This window comes from Neophocaena asiaeorientalis, unplaced genomic scaffold (assembly GCF_003031525.2).
Source record: "Neophocaena asiaeorientalis asiaeorientalis breed wild unplaced genomic scaffold, Neophocaena_asiaeorientalis_V1.1 scaffold477, whole genome shotgun sequence".
Classification (NCBI taxonomy): Eukaryota; Metazoa; Chordata; class Mammalia; order Artiodactyla; family Phocoenidae; genus Neophocaena; species Neophocaena asiaeorientalis.
Window position 1 is genome coordinate 951,641 of NW_020172630.1, and position 17,229 is coordinate 968,869.

At 35.1% G+C, this 17,229-nt stretch overlaps 2 protein-coding genes across 5 annotated transcripts in view; one reads left to right on the forward strand and one right to left on the reverse strand.

Annotated features, from left to right (window-relative positions):
• SPATA17 (spermatogenesis associated 17) overlaps positions 1-11,840 on the reverse strand; it is a 184,994-nt gene extending 173,154 nt beyond the window's left edge. Inside the window, exon 1 of the mRNA XM_024739215.1 lies at positions 11,773-11,840. Coding sequence (XP_024594983.1) covers positions 11,773-11,840 — 68 coding nt within the window. The remainder of the gene's footprint in view (positions 1-11,772) is intronic.
• A 322-nt stretch (positions 11,841-12,162) lies between these two features.
• Positions 12,163-17,229, forward strand: part of GPATCH2 (G-patch domain containing 2) — a 169,374-nt gene continuing 164,307 nt past the window's right edge. For 2 of the 4 annotated variants that reach the window (XM_024739204.1, XM_024739205.1), the window contains exon 1: positions 12,173-12,314. In XM_024739204.1, the coding sequence (XP_024594972.1) occupies positions 12,259-12,314 (56 nt within the window). In that variant the 5' untranslated portion in view covers positions 12,173-12,258. Of the gene's footprint in view, positions 12,315-17,229 lie in introns of all 4 variants that reach the window. The other 2 variants (XM_024739206.1, XM_024739203.1) reach the window with 2 other exon arrangements.

The window sequence follows — 17,229 nt, forward strand, 5'->3', positions numbered from 1 at the left end:
CCTAGCAGACATAACCTTAATGACATTATCCAAATGAACCCCACCAGTAACTGGACAAATCAAAATCATGCAGTACCTGGTAGATGTATTGAAAAGATCAGAGCATTACTTCTGTGATATTTCTGCCACAGATACATACCTTGAATCTAATAGAGGAAAAATCAGACAAACTTAAACTGAGGGAAATTCCACAAAATAACTGATCTGTGTTCTTCAAAGGGGTCAAGGTCATGAAAATTGAAGAAAATTTGAGAAAATGCTCTATATTAAAAATAACCAAAGAGACAAAACAAACAACATTTTTTGCTATAAATAACATTATTGGGACAATTGGCAAAGGTTGGAGTCTGAAGATTAGATGGTGGAAATGTACAAATATTAATTTCTTGATTTTGATGGTTGAATTGTGGTTACGTAGAAAATGTTCTTATATGGAAAAAGAATTTGCAAGGCATCAGACTGCAACCCATCCCCATTTTGTTTTTGAAAGAAGTCTCTCTGTACTGTATTGCAACTTTTATGTAAATTTGAGATTGTATACACACACACACACACACACACACACACACACAAGAAAGAAGGGCATCTCATTATTGTTTTAAATTCTTCAAACACTTTTCATAGCTTAAAATATATTATTTAAAGTAGACTTAAGAGTAAGGGAAATTATCATGCACAAAGAAAACCATCTTACAATGATAAAAATGTTAATTTATCATATCTGTTAAGCAGATATGATCATTTTAAAGGCATATGCACCTAATAATAAAGCTTCAAAATACATGAAGCAAAACCTGACAAAACTAAAAGGAGAAATAGACAAGTCCACAATTATAGTTGGGAATTGCAATATATCTCCCCAAATAATTGATAGGACAACTGTACAGGAAATCCTTAACAATATAGAAAATGTGAATATTTATCAACCAACTTGATATAATTTATATTTATAGAACACTCTACCCAATAATATATATTTGGTATGTCTTCAAATTAATTGATCTTTTATTTGCAATATTTTAGTCTGATGTTTAGTCCACCTAGTGAATTATTTCTTTCAGATGCTGTTTTTTTGTTGTTTTGTTTTGTTTTGTTTTTTGAGGTACGCGGGCCTCTCACTGCTGTAGCCTCTCCCGTTGCGGAGCACAGGCTCCGGACGCGCAGGCTCAGAGGCCATGGCTCACGGGCCCAGCGCTCCGCGGCATGTGGGATCTTCCCGGACCAGGGCACGAACCCGTGTCCCCTGCATCGGCAGGCGGACTCTCAACCACTGCGCCACCAGGGAAGCCCTGCTGTGTTTTTTTAATCTCTGAAAGTTTCATTTGCTTCTTCTTTATATTCCATTTAACTTCTCATTATGCTCATATTTTCCTTTAAGTCTTTAAATTCTGAGTCACTATTTAAAAATCCTTGTCTGCTAATTTTATTATCTTTGTATTTCTGGTCTGTTTTTATTAACTGATTTTTCTCCTCCTTGTTATAGGTCTTAGTTTGCTACATTTTTGTCCTACTAATAATTTAGGAATAGATGCTGGATACTATGAAGGTTATACTGTTGAGAATTTGGATTTTGTTCAGAAATTACCTCCAGGAATAAAGAGGGGTAATTGTCTGGATAATGTAATTTGTTTCCTTTCTTTTAGAGATCCTAATCCTGCACTGTCTGTTGCATCCATGTCTAGAAATAAGTTTTCATATATTTTGTTCAGTCTTCTAATTTTTCATGGTGGGAGGGCAAGTTTTGTACCAGTTACATCTTCATGGACACTTATTTTATATATTTAATTTTACTTTTCCAAAACAAAATTTGGGGGAATTCCCTGGAAGTCCAGTGGTTAAGACTCAGTGCTTTCACTGTTGAGGGCCTGGGTTCAATCCCTGGTCGGGGAACTAAGATCCCACAAGCTGGGTGGTGCAGCCAAAAGAATTAAAATTAAAATTAAAAAAAAAATAAAAACAAATTTTTACCTATTTATTTACTGTTTATTTCACAAATAATACATGAACATCCAAAGCTTAATCTAAAAATTTAAACCATATAGAAAAATAGAGAAAAAAATTGATTCCATTTCAACCTACCTTATCCTCCAATTTTCAAAATCTAATCATTATTAACAGCTTGTTATATGATTCCAGATCCATATTTTTGTGTCTCTATGTATTTATACATAAAAATTTCATGCTAAATGTATTACATGCTTTCTATGACCTCTTTTTTTTACTTTGTCTCAGAGATTTTTATGTTATTACGTATAAAATTTTTCACTCTTTTAAACTGCCACTTAATATTCCATCATGTGAATATGCCTTTATTTATTTAGCCAGATTAGTTACAAATACATATAAGTCTCTTCTGTGTTTTTCCTATTAGAAATAATGCTTTAATGAATGCCTTTATACATAACCCTATATATAAAATACTCTGTGCACAAATTGTGTACATATTTCTATAGGGTAAGTAGATACAGTCATATGCATTTTGATGCTATTGTAAATTATATTATTTTTGTAGTTTCAAATTATAATAGCCCACTGCTATTATATTAAAAAAATTGATTTTTGTGTATTGTATCCTGCAATCTTGCTAAATTCACTTTTTATTTCTAAATCATTTTGTTTGTAGGTGGTTTAGAGTTATATATGCATAAAATTGTGTTTTCAGTGAATAAAGACAATTTTATGGAGGTTCCTCAGAAAACTAAACATAGAATTACCATATGATCCAGAAATCCCACTTCTGGGAATATACCTGGACAAAACTATAATTCATAAAGATACATGCACCCCTATGTTCATAGCTGCACTGTTCACAATAGCCAAAAAATGGAAACAACCTAAATGTTCATCAACAGATGAATGGATAAAGAAGATGTGGTACATATATACAATGGAATACTACTTAGCCATAAAAAAGAATGAAACAATGCCATTTGCAGCAACATGGATGGACCTAGAGATTATCATACTAGATGAAGTAAGTCAGAAAGAGAAAGACAAATACCATATAATAACACTTACATGTGGAATCTAAAATATGACACAAATGAACATAACTACAAAACAGAAACAGACTCATAGACATAGAGAACAGACTTATGGTTTACCAAGGGGGAGGGGGAGGGGGAGGAATGAACTGGGAGTTTGAGATTGGTAGATGGAAACTATTACATTTAGAATGGATAAACAACAAGGTCCTAATGCACAGCACAGGGAACTAAATTCAATATCCTGTGATAAAACAAAATAGAAAAGAATATTAAAAAAAGAATGTCTATATGTGTGTAACTGAGTCACTTTGCTGTACAGCAGACTGGCACGACATTGTAAACCAACTCTACTCAATAAAAAAAAAGACAATTGTAGTTCTTCCTGTGCAATTTTAACCCCTTTTATTTATTTATCATGCAAAATTTAAAATTACTAAGGAAAGTGTGGATAGTTCAATAAATGGTGTTGAGACAACTGTATGTCTACAAAAAAAAATTAAGTTATTATCTCACACAATACATGCATAGAAATATAACTGCGTAAAGAGTGAAGGAAAAATGTAATAAAACTTTAATATTATCAGTAAATACAGAAAATTTTCTCATAATCATGGGCTGGAAAAGACCCTTCAAAAATAGGCTAAAATTCCCCAAAGCCAGAGAAATAGATTGACTAATTTGACTACATAGAAAACTGAAAGATAGTATGGTAGACATTACCATAAACCTAAAATATATGTATTGGCTTTGGGAGTAGGTGATGGGGGAGCCAGTAGAGGAGTTCTTAAGGCCACTAAAGAGACAATTTAGGCTAGAAGAGTGGAGAGGTAACAGATTAGAAGCTAGATAAAGAAATACCTGCATTATGTATTAGTGATACAATTAGCAGGACTGTTGCCTGTAACTGCTTGTTGATTGAAAATGTACTAATGACTTTTTGAACCTGCACAAAGATGTCTAGGAAGAATACTGAAAGTGCCAACTGGATTCTTTTAACTGCGTAGAATAAGGGGTATCTCATAAATCTCAGCATCACAATGCTTATCTAAATTTAACCATAAATACTACATACAAGTATAATTGCTCATCATTGTTTCTGTTACTTCTTTTGTTCTTCCCCTATCCTCAAATCCTTGTTATGATTTAATTTTAATTTGATTACACAGAGTACTTTCTAGAGAACATTTCCTCAGGTTGGGTACATGGATGATGTAACTCTGAGTCTTTACACGTCTAAAAATATCTCATCAAAAGAATGAATAAGATCTTTGCTAGGTTTAGGATTTTTAGTTGTTACCTTGAATAATCGATAATTATTGTCCTTTTCTAGGTCTCTGTGTTGCATATGAGCCATCCAATGCTGAACTCTTTCCTTAGCAAATCACTTTTCTCTTTTCTATCTATATTAGAAGCTTGTAAAAATTTTTCTGTATCCTTGGATAGATAATAACCAAGAAGTATGTCTTCCAAAAGAAAATCCTGTCTAGGACTCAGACAGTCCTTTCAATTCAAAGCCATACTCATTCTTCAGTTTAGGAACATTTTCTTCTAGTATTTCTTTATTATTAATCTATCTCCTTCCCATTCCTACTCCATATTCTGCAGTGACTATTATTCATATACTAAGTCCCATAGATATGTCTACCACATTGCTTTCCTGAAACATTTATATTTCAGTTATGACTATCCTATTTTTTAATTGATTTCTTACATTTTTAAGCTGAAAAGAATTTTAATTGGTTCCAGTAATTTTTTTCTCTCTAATTTTATTTCTGTAAAAGTTCTCATTATATTTTTACTAAAGTTTACATCTGTGTCCTCCATTAGTTCTAACTCCACAGTAGCCACCTATTCTGGCTTCTTAGCTTAATCTCCTTCCTCCAAACTAAAGTTCCCTTGTATGGCTTATGAATTTTCTCTGCCTATTTATGTTGATAGATATTCAATTGCTTGATATCTAGGCAGGACTGCCTGCTCAGGTCACTAGGGCAGTAGCGTACTGACAGGCAGTAAAAGTTACTGTAAAAACGTTCTCTGTTCAATGAGCCAGCAGTGAACATGTTGGGGAACTGAGATCTCTCTTTCGGTGCCTGAGGCATAGGTATTCGTTAAACCAGTTCCAGGTCAGGAGGATTCCAGAGCTTCCATGGTCAAAGAAAAGAAGCTATTCATTCTCAGAAGTGATTCTTCAAGCTTTTGGTAGCCGATTTTGGAGACATACCAGAGGTCCTGCTAGTATCTGCATCATCTGTGGACTACCAGATGCAGGCTTCTTTCTAAGCAGTGGGGTTCTTGGTCCTTATAGCTGTGTTTCCCTTATTTTGAAAATTGAGTTGTCTAAACACAGATGTGCAAGGGAGAAAAGAATAAGAGCTCCTGGCTTAGACTCCCATCTCTCCTTCTTCCTACTGAATTTTTGTTTTCTAGAAATTCTTCAAAATTACTGGTCTACTAATTGCATGCTTTTTTGTTCTTAAAATTTTGTACATTTAGTCTTTAAAAATTTTTTTACACTTAACTGTATTTTGAATGGAATCAAAGGAGAAGTACACATAAATGCTTAGTATGTCTTCTGATCTAATTCCTCATCTAGTTATTGCTGGTACCAAGAAGAGCGACTGATTTTTCTAAGTTTACCTTGTAATCACTTTATCAAATTCATTTTATTTCTAAGAGTTTTTAAGTAGATTATCTTGCATTTTTTCAGCTTTATAATTTCATGATCTGTAACCAACCTTTACTTCTTCCTAATATTTACTAATAAATATTTATTTTATTACAGTATTGGCTACAATTTCCAGAAAAAGATTCCGAATAGTAGAATTAATGTGTATTTTTCTCTTGTTTTTGAATTAAATGGAACTATCGATATTGTATTTCATCAATACACATGATGTTGGCTATTGGTTTTAGAAACATATTCTTTATTATAAGCACATTTCCCTTTATTTCTCATATATAAAGATTTTTTTAACTTGAGAATTTTATCTGAATGATGGTTACACGGGTATACACATACGTAAAAATTATTAAGCTTTACACTTATAGTTTATGTACTTCATTAAATGTACATAATTTATCAAATTTTTTAAAACTTTTATAAAGAAAAGAAAAATACTCATAAATAAATAAATTTATCAACTGCCTTTCTTATGTCCGATGAGTCGATCATATGCATTTTATTCTTTGCCCTCCTGTTGTGATTTCAATATTATGATTTTACTGGGTGCTAACTAATGTGACAAAAATCATTTAATTTTCTTAGTTGACATCTCAATAGGCATTATTGCCTCATTTACAGATGAGAAAGCTGATATTTAAAGTGCTTAACTAAGGTAAGAGTATAAATTTAAGAGCTTAAGTTTAAGCCTAAAGTAACACAGAATTAGGCTTTCAACTGTTCCTGCACTCTGGCATAAATCATCCTTGTATGCTTGGCAGAAGCCTTGCTAAATTTTACTGGTCAGAATTGAGTCCCACTGAACAGAAAAATCAGCAACTAATTAGAATCAGAGGAAGAGACTCGTGTCTATCCGACTAAGTGCTATTTACAATCTTTAGGCTATTAGGACCAAGATGATTGTCCAAAGTCAAGGACATCAAACCAACTAATTAAACTAAGAATACAGTCAGGAACCTTTGACTATGTTGGAGTTAGAAACAAATTAATTATGTTTATGGGAATAATGGATTCCAGAATCAGGCCAACTTAAGGAACATTATACTTTAGGTTGACACAAGGTAATGAAGTCCAGGTAAATCGCTGGTCTTGTACTGGAGAGTACTTGCCATACCAGGTGTGTCCCTTTCCTCAACTTGACCTTAGAAAGGCAGGTTAGACCTTATGTATTTGATGTACCTAATTCCATGCAGGGACTTGATTTAAAGTCCCCATATTCCAAGCATAAGGTTTGGACTGAGATGAATCAAACTTCATTAGATCTTGGATCTTTTTGAACAAGTACCTTACACTTTCAAGATCTCATTTTCCTCCGTTGTAAAGTAGGAATAATAAAAACCACTTCATATGATTACTGTGAAAGTCAAAATAAAATAATATTTGTGAAAGCACTTAACAGAGTTCTCAGCACATAACAGATATTCAATTGCATTTATTTCTCTTTCTACTCCCTTCTCTCTATCCTCACGCACTCCCCATGCCCCGTTTCAGAGGGTAAGGGATCTGGAAATTTGAGTTAGCCACTTGGTCTCTACAGTGTCTCTGGCGAACTTCTAGCCCTCTTCCTGAGCAACCGCTTCTCAATATTTCCCTACACATACCCTTCAGCTAAGTTAATTAGAAGAGATTTTGACATATATTAGGTTAATTTCTGCTTATCTACCTTTAGGAAACTATATATGGTTTAAAATGATTTCAAATCTTATTTATTTTTCTCATAAAGCCAAATTTGACTTTAATTTTCTTAACAAGCAAAACAGGCCACAAAGAGTTAAACGAATAAACGATGGAATTGGAGGAGGAAAGCAGAAAAAAGAAAACAAAATCAAAATGCTCTACCAATTTCAAAATAAGTTCGGAGTTTTCTTCATTTTTAAAGACAGAAGTCAGATCAAGTCACTCCTCTATTGAAAATCCCCTATGACTTCCTATCTTAATCAGAGTAGAATCCAATATCTTTACTATGGCTTAAAAGTTCCAAATGATCTGGCTTCCAACCCTGTCCTGCAACACATTCATGCAGGCTTCTGACAACAGGGCCATAGCACTTGATGTTACAGCTCCTGAAGGCTCATCCCTGAGATCCCTATCTAGTAGGCCTACTCATCCACTTTTATTAGGTCTCTGTTTAAATATTACCTGATCAGAGGAGCAACCTTAGACCACTCTATTTAAAACAGGATGTTTGTTCACGCTTTGCTCACCCTACCTTGCTTTATTCTTTTTGGTTACGATCACCTCAAGACAAAATATTATATGTAAGTTTATTTATGTTCTGTCTCCCTCATGACTCTTTTGTTCACTGCTGTATCCTCAATACCTAGAACAGTCCTTAGCACATAATAGGTGCTCCATTCATATTTAATTAATCAGTGAATATTTAATTCATAAATATAGTATTGAGAATCTAAGTAGAGTGCATTAAGTTCTCATAAGAAATGTTAGAAATAAGTTCTCTTCTGAATAATATTAAAATCTAAAACAAAAAAATAAAGCACAGCTTCTACATGAGAAGTCATGACAGAGAGGGACAAGAATTAAAAAGTAGCTTAACATAGGGTGAACATGTAAAATGCCTATATATCAATATGTATATGTAGAAATGAATCACTTTGCTGTACACCTGAAACTACACAGCGTTGTAAATCAACTCTACTCCAATATAAAATAAAAATTAAATTAAAAAAAAAAGAAATGAACTTAACCCATCACAAATTTCCTGGGTTCTAATTATTTAAAACCCTAAAATGTGCTATTTGTGAAGAGAAATATACAAAAGTGATATGATTAACTCAGATCAGATAAAAGAGGATCAATATTAATATTACAAGTTATATGTTACTGCAATAAATCTGTTTAAAGAAATAATAAAAATAATTTTTAAAAACTGCAAGTAGTATTCAAAGGTGAAACATTTTGAACATTCAAAAAAGACCAATATATAGCCAATAATGAAGAGACACACACCAGTACACATATATAAGCTAAATAACATGACATAAGAGGATACCACACAGTGGAAACTCAGTGGAATTAAGTGGAAGACGGACATTTTGAACTCATTCCTATTAGCATTTGACAGATCAACTAGATGAAATTTAAATAAGGATATGGGGAAAATGAACAATATGATTAATGAACATATACCAAATTCTTCTTTCCACAAATAGGACAGTATAAATGACCAATAAGTCACAAAGAAATCTCAGTAATTCAGAAGAATAGAAATGAAACTAGGAAGTAATAGTGAAAGTTTAAAAAAAAAAAAAAAGGCCAATACTTAGTCAAATAACAACTGTGTATTATCTTTGTGCCACCCTGTAACATCCTAGACACAATATTCAGTCTCTTTGATGAGTAGACCACCAAACATGAGTGCCCACCAAACATTTCTTGTGGGAGCAACTTCCCAAAGGGCTTGGACAGGTTTGATAATGCACAACTCTACCTATGCCCCTAGCTTTCTTATCACATCAGCTACCACCATATTTGCTTTTCACTTCTTGGAATTCCAAATCTTTCCCCTATGTTAGGCAGAGAAGCTTCTCTCTTCCTGGCTGGACACCCAGGCCCTGGAGGATTCAGGTGCTAATCTAAGCACTTAGTCATAGTATATTTTTCCCAGCAAAGCCATGTTTCAACTTCAGAGGCAATCTGGTGCCAGCTGTTAGGTAGAAACATTTTTGCCACTGTGTTGTTACCAACATAGAAGACAATAAAACAAACCAAGAATTAAAATTGTTTCTTCCAACTCTGGTGCCTACATGCTAATGGAGTTGAAACAGTATGCTCATGCCATTTGGATTTCTGGATCTTGGTGCTTCCTGTCAGTTAATTCATCAAAACCAGTGTAGTGGGAAGAAAATCTTGTCTAGTATGGTAGTGAAGAGCATAAGCCTTAGAGTTGGGTTTTTTGGTTTTGAGACTTAGTAGCTGTATGACCTCATACAAATTATCAATCCATCTGAACCTTATTTTCTTTGCCTCATGTAAAGAAGGAATAAATATATAACTTGTACGGACGTTTACAAATTAAACGATAGGCCCATATACCATTTTTTTTTTGCTTACAAAGTCTCCCTTTTTATGCAAAATGGGGCCTGACAGGAACTCTTGTGAGAAATGCAGATTTGCTGGCCATAACTGAGACCCACTGAGTCAGAATCTGCATTTTACCAAGACCCTCAGGTGATTCTCATGTACACTGAAGTTTGCAAAAGAACTAATCTAGTCAATAACAGATGAGAAATGACAATCTCGTAAGGAAATTGCCCGTTTAATTTTTCATATACTAACATTTTATATGGTTTTTGCTCCTATGCTAATCAATACCCTTTTTTTTTTTAAACTAGGCAAACTTGGAAGTTTTGATTCCTTCGTGATCTTTAGAGACTTTCCTTCATACTGAAAATATTAATAATAAATGAAATGGAAGGAATGCCAGCCTATTCTCATCATGGCCTTTGTATGGCCCTAGTTTTTTCTCCAGACCACCTCCAGCTTTGGGAAAATGTGCCCATTGTCAAAAGTCAGGAGATGGAGACAAAGATTAACACTGAAATCTTTAGAAAAAAATTATGTCTGTTTGCAGTTGCATGACACTTCACCAAGCTTTTCTAGAACACTGTTCTCAAGCTCTAAAAATATAGATTAATACATTCACTTGTAAAGTTTTGAAAACCAAATGAACACTGTATGGAAAAGTTCCTAATGCAATGCCCAGCATATAATCAGTGCTCAAGAAATGTTAGTCATTTCCCTTCCTGTTCATGCTTGCTCTGTTGTAATTATCTTCTAAATGCCTATATTCCATATTAGGCTGTGAACATCAGAGGGATGGAATTTATTTCTTTTAGATATCTAAGTCATAAATACAGGACCTTCCACATAATTTATCTATAATTATAGATAATACATAATTTCTGTCTTTAGCTATTTTTCATACATTTATGTAAACCAGGACCAATGATTGATTGAAAGATTCATTTATGGAATTATTAGACAAGTAATTATTGTGCAGCTAAGAGGGATGATACTTATATATCTCATATATTATCTCACAACAGAATGTAAAATTAAATTGTGATCAAGTGCTGTAAAAGGTACACGGTGCTCTAAGAATGTAGTAGGTGAGAAAACTGTTAGAATAAGAACAGCTCAGCAAGATTCTGTCTTCTTGGCATGTTTTCCATTGGTCTAGCATGTCACTATCTTTTACTATGGTCTGATTTACTTTTTTTGGATTTTTTCTTAAGTTGGAAAATCTCCTGAGGCACTGCTTCCAGAAGGCCAGTGTTCAAATGAACCACTAGTGAGAAGATTAGGTGTAGAGAGATGGATAAGGTCGCTAGTGTCTTCCTTAGCCCTCTTCTATTAATTAACATATTGGTACTGATTATCCTGTCAGAATAGTTTAGAGGGCTTCCCTTGTGGCGCAGTGGTTGAGAGTCCGCCTGCCGAGGCAGGGGACACGGGTTCATGCCCCGGTCCGGGAAGATCCCATATGCCGCGGAGCGGCTAGGCCCGTGAGCCATGGCCGCTGAGCCTGCGCGTCCAGAGCCTGTGCTCCGCAACAGGAGAGGCCACAACAGTGAGAGGCCCGCGTACCACAAAAAAAAAAAAAAATTATAGTTTAGATACTGTCACTTCGGGAAGACAATTGAGTCACAGAACAGTTGAGTTCAATGATATTTGTGACATAAAGGAGGTTCAAATCCCCAGGTAGATGGGGGATACTCTGAGCTCACCCAGCTGAGGAACCTGGGCGACCCCAGTCAGGCCATTAATCCTTCCACAAGGAGGACACAGGTTTCATCACATTGCTGAGTGATTATGTCAAAGGAAAACACTTCATTTTACAATTTTAATTATACTGAAATTTAAAAAATCATCTCCAGTTGATAACCATGGCTTCCTGTATCTATAATTCCCCTGTATGCTAACACTACTTTTAAATTTGCGATTCTGTTTGCAGCCCACAAATGACGAAGAGAAGTGGGTGGTACTCAGCGAGTTAGGGAATTTGCTCATAGGAAGCTCCTGTTGAGGAATAACGGGCTGGGGATGAAGCCAGGCCTTTTCGCGCTCCCCCAGTTGATGCCCTACCTGTTCCTGTAGTAGTACTGATGTGCTACAGTCGTCAACCGAGCTTGCAACCGGGCTAATGTGGCCATAGCCTCAGCGCGCCAGCTGCACCACTGGAGTTACTCTGGGTCTCCTAGGCAACCGGGCTAAACCATTCCGCTGGTCCCGGGGGTTCAACTTTTCGTTGACTTTACATTTTCTCCCTCACACTATTTCAGTTTCCGGAAGACTAGAAAGAAAAATTAAGAAATTTTTCTTATGAAAAATTTCAAATTATTGGCTTCTATATCTTCTGCGAGCAAAAGGAAGAGACTCTCGGAGAAGGAAGCTGGGGTGGGGGCGGGGAGGAGAACTAATGGTTGCTCCCGGCATCCGGTTTCCGCCTCCAGTCGGCTTCCGGAAGCTCAGCTCAAAATGCTGAACTGCTCCTGGGAAGCCGCTGGTGCTGTGGCAGTTGGAGTCTGTTCTCGGGCCTGAGGCTCGAGGCCAGGCTCCTGGGTGTCGTTAATGTTCGGGGCCGCCGGGCGCCAACCGATCGGAGCTCCAGCCGCCGGGAACAGCTGGTGAGGCTGGCGGCCCAGGGGATGGGAGATCTGGAAAGGGTGTGATGGCCGGAGGCCGCTGGCCCTGGAATGGAAGGGGGAGGGAGTTGCGATGGATGATCTGAAGACCTTTAGGCCTTGCACTCACTCGTGCCTGGGATGGACGCAATTTGAGGAAGGCGTTGAGGTGTGTGCTAAAGATTTGCGAAGGAATACAGTTTAATGCTTGCTGATGGCTTGTCTACCACGCCACGATAATTTAGGCGTGAACCTTTCTGTATTCCAGGAGCAATTCATTTCCTCATTGATTGTTGACAAGACGAGGATACAGAAGAATGTATCTTAATATAGGCTTTATTTCCTCATTTGCCTTTTTAAATTTACTAGATTATCCCAGGTGTTTTGGAAGATCAAATCCCAGAAATCTAGACTCCTGGAAGTTCGCCCTCCTACCCCGGGTTTTTGGAGTAGGAGTAACCTACCAGTTTCTGCCCCTTGAACGTTCCATTCTAGTTCAGATAAGATGTGCATGGGGTGTCCCTTGAGAACATGTAAATGTCAGGATTAAATTTGGAGTTCGACTACAGTATCATAGCACCAACGCCACTTTAGAATAATAAACTGCTTTGACTTGTCAGGGTGCTTTCACAAATACACACACTTTACCTTTATGACAGCCCTATGCTAGGAGATGATCAGAGGCACAGAATAGTTAAGTGACTTGTCCAGTGTTGCCATGCATCCTTTAGTCCTAGAGCTAGAAGCTGGGTTTTGGATTTCTAGTTGAAAGCTCTGTAATTCCGGTCTTGTTTTTCTCCCAAACCCTTTTCCTCCAAGTCTACCTAAGACTAACAGTGAAAGAAGCAAAATTTCCACTGACTGGCCTCAAACATAAAGTGTTGAACAACAGGTGAAATGCAGCTGTAATATGTCTGTCCATTCCTAGATCTGCAGCAAATGAGAATATGGGGGATTCTAGTAGCCTGTGATCTGAAGAATTTCTTTTGCATGACCTATCACTGAAAAGTTAAAAGAATATCTTGCCTAAAATGTTTTGAATGACATCATATCATCCTGTAGTTCATTTTATAATGAATATAGACTTGTTTATGCTCCTTTTTAAAAAATTGTCTTAGTTGAAATATAGTTGATGTACAATATTGTATTAGTTTCAGGTGTCCAGTATTATGATTCAGTATTTTTACAGATTATTCTCCATTGAAAGTTATTACAAGATAATGCGGAGGGGCAAATTAGGGGCATGGGCTGAAGACATACAAACAACTATGTATAAAATAGATTAGCAACAAGGATCTACTGTATAGCACAGGGAACTATAGCCATTATCTTGGTTATCCTCCTTTTAAATGCTCACATTATCCTGTGAGAAAAATAGCACTTTTTTTAAAAAATAGTGAAGCAATTAGCATAAAATAAAACACATAGTTCTTAAGTGTTTAGTATTTTTAGTTTTGACAGTTGTATACACTGTGTAACCACAACACAAAACAAGATATGGGACATTTCCATCACCTCAGGGTTCCCTCTCCAGGGTACCTTTCTTAATGTTTCACCATTAAGCATCTCTTTAAGAGAGGGGGGGAAGACAAAATGTGCTCTGTAGACTGGTCTGCTCTTGTTATAGTGATACTGATTTGTGTGATAAGTGACTATTTAATTTAAAAGTATGACTCTTTCAACTCCTTTCTCACCCTTCCACCTTCCACCCAATTCATGGTTAGGTACCTCTTTATAATATAGAGATACTATGCCTGTGTGTTTTATGCCAGTGACGAAATATCAGTGCCACTAGGGATGCTACTACTAAGCAGTTATTTGGTGCCGGGTTTTAAGTACATGTATCATCTCTTGTAAGTTTTTTGAGGTAGGTGCTATTATTTTTTGCATTTTAGAGGTGGTGAGACAGGAGCAAATGTAGTTTAAATATACACCCAAGTATCATATTTGCAGTATGATTCCAGTATATCTAAAAAAAAAAAAATTCTTAACTCTCCTAGCATACTGCCTATGTGTCCGAATGAAATTCCATATCACAAGGAGTATATAAACCGGAAAGTATATGCCCAGATTCGTTAACCAGGCTAGAATTCCTGATGTATCTAACTCCCATCTTAAGTTCAACTTTTTCTCCAATGTCCGGGCTGGTTTTTCAATTTTCAGGCACCACATGGGTAAACGTAGATGATTCCTTTCTTTCTTAATAGTTTGTTAAAAGGTAGAACTGATATATTATTTTATAATTTAAAAGCCTAAGGAAGAAAAGTTTTATACAATTAAATAATAAAAATTCTATGTTTTTTTGTGTGTCAGGAAATATGTTTTTTGTGCAAGTTATTATATAACTTTAGTTATTTAGTTAACTAGTTATTATATAACTAGTTATTATATAATATAGTTCATATTATATTTTTATAAAATCTTTATAGCTGGGAATGTCTATCTTCTCTTCCTGCCACCTCATTCACATACAATTTTGAAAGTAGGGTCCAAAAAGTATCTATTTTGGTACTTAAAATGTTAACCTGCCTTTTAAAATTTGAGTCATTTAATGGACAAATCACATTTAGAATTTTGACACACTTTATTACTTTTTACTTTATTAGTGCTTTATATTTAAAATCAATTTCTGAGGGTTTTTTTTGGGGGGACAAAGATTTTGAAGGTTGAACTGAACAGATCTTTTAAATTAGTTCTTGATAATGAAACTATTGAATCATTATTGATCTACTGAGCTATAGTATCTATTTATTTCACTTTATGTGGCTTTGCTTTAAAAGAAAGCCCATTACAAATAAACTATTGATTCTGGACCTTTTCTTCTATCATTTCATTTCTATTTGCCATTTTGATTTTCTTTAGGTCTGGAAAACTGCATAGTGAATATGTGCTTTTTAAATAACTGCTTTTTTTTTTTTTTTTTTTGGCCTTTTGTCTTGAACTCAGTTTCATACTGTCAGGTTTGTCTGAGTCAGGTTTCTGTAGTTTGAAATCTGGATTGTTCAAATTTTCAGTCAAGTCATATATTTCCTTTGTTGTTTGTTCATTCATTGTCATTGATTGGTTTGTTCATCCAGCAGACTTTTTTAAAACATCTGTTATGTGCCAAGCATTATGGTAGGTACTTGTAATTAATATTCAGTTGTCTTCATTCTCATTCCTATTCTAGGAATTCAGAATATATTCAAAAATATTGAGTAGTCACCATGTGTGAGCAATGCGTGAGACTCATTTCCTAAATATTAGAAGGTTGCCTAGATGCACTTTAATATCTGCTTGTTAACAAGAATTGTCCTGAATTATTTTTTAGGCTTTACATTACTTGTTTTAGACATTGACTTTATTTCCTTAGACAGTTATTTATTCAATAGTTTACTTTTTGAAAGTGTTAACAGTATAAGGAAAGAAGTTTGAATGACTCTTGAAGTTGTTAAATGAAAAAAAATCAAAAGAATGATCTTCACATTTCAATAATGAATGAGCTGCCTTATTAGATCACTATTTGGAAAATAAAATTAGAAAATCACTGTTTGGAAAGTAGAATTAGATTTTTTTTTCTTGGTAAAGCCATGTATGAACTGCTTTTTGTCACGTTGCTAGGGTAAGGAGGAAAGAAAGCTTTCTGGGGGTTCCTGTGGTGACAGAAGTGACAAAGTAGTGGCTGCCAGCAACACCTCTAGTTGAGTGCAAGTCAGTAGAACTTTTGCTCCCATCATTGGAAATGAGTTTATCTGTTTGGTGGCGAACCTTGTGGCTCTTAACTTGGAAGGATGATATCCTTTCATCTTTTTTTTTCTTATATCTGTATATTAATTATTAGGATAGGAGTAGGTCAAATACACAGCATTAATTTTTTTTTAACCTGAGATTTTTGGGTTTGTTTGTTTTTTAATCGATAAAAGTCTTTAAGGAAGTACTTAAATTTCTTGAAATTCTATGAAAGATTTTTACAAATGTCTGTTTACTCCTCTCTCACCGTCATTCAGAGAGGTTCAAGAACTCAGAAAAGTTGATGGTCTTCGCTTTTATTATAACATATTCAGGATTCATAGTATACTTTGTACCTTAAAAGAAGAATGATTTGATATTTCAATAACAGTTTCCTCTTATTTGTGTGTAGAGGTTGTTGAAAGATGAAATAACTGCTCTCACACATAAGTACCCATTCTTATCCTCACAGAATCCCTACAAGATAGTCATACACATTTTTATGATGAAGAAACAGAATCAAAAGATAAGTAATTTGTCCAAGGTCCTCTGGCTGATGACTATAGTATAATTTAGCTTCCAAATTCTTGCTTTGACTCTTAAAACTCATGTTCCCTACAGTTTCCTCCCAGCCTTTTTTTCCCCCTAGTGAATTCTATTCCATATTTATTGCCTAGTGTCAATGTAAAGTTATAATTAATCATTTGCATGTTTCAGAATAAGATAGATTCCCCACCCCCCATGCTACTTTTTTAAAAAAGAGAGAAGATTACTTACAATTAATGGTTTATATTGATATGTCAAGGAATTTCTAAACTAGCCCAAGTGTTACCATTTAATGTTAGAGTTATTCTTAATTTCCTATGATCTGTCCCAAAATACATAAATAGAGAAAATTGAAGATGTAATCTCTTAATAGGTTACTAGACTGAGATAAAGACTTGTTTGAACAAATAATATTACCATTAAGGAAGGAAATCTGTAAATTCCTATGAGCAGCAGAAATCTTAATCAAACTTTAGAACATTCTTATGAATCATATTTTGTTAAATTAGTCATAAAATTTAGCCCTTGATGTGGCATCTTTAAGGCTCATCATTTGCCTGTTTAGTCTCCCACGGTCATGGTCTACAGTATTATGTGTACATTTTAATCTGTTTGGCTATTTGCTATATACTTTTAGGACCAACCAACCTTTCCTATCTTAAGT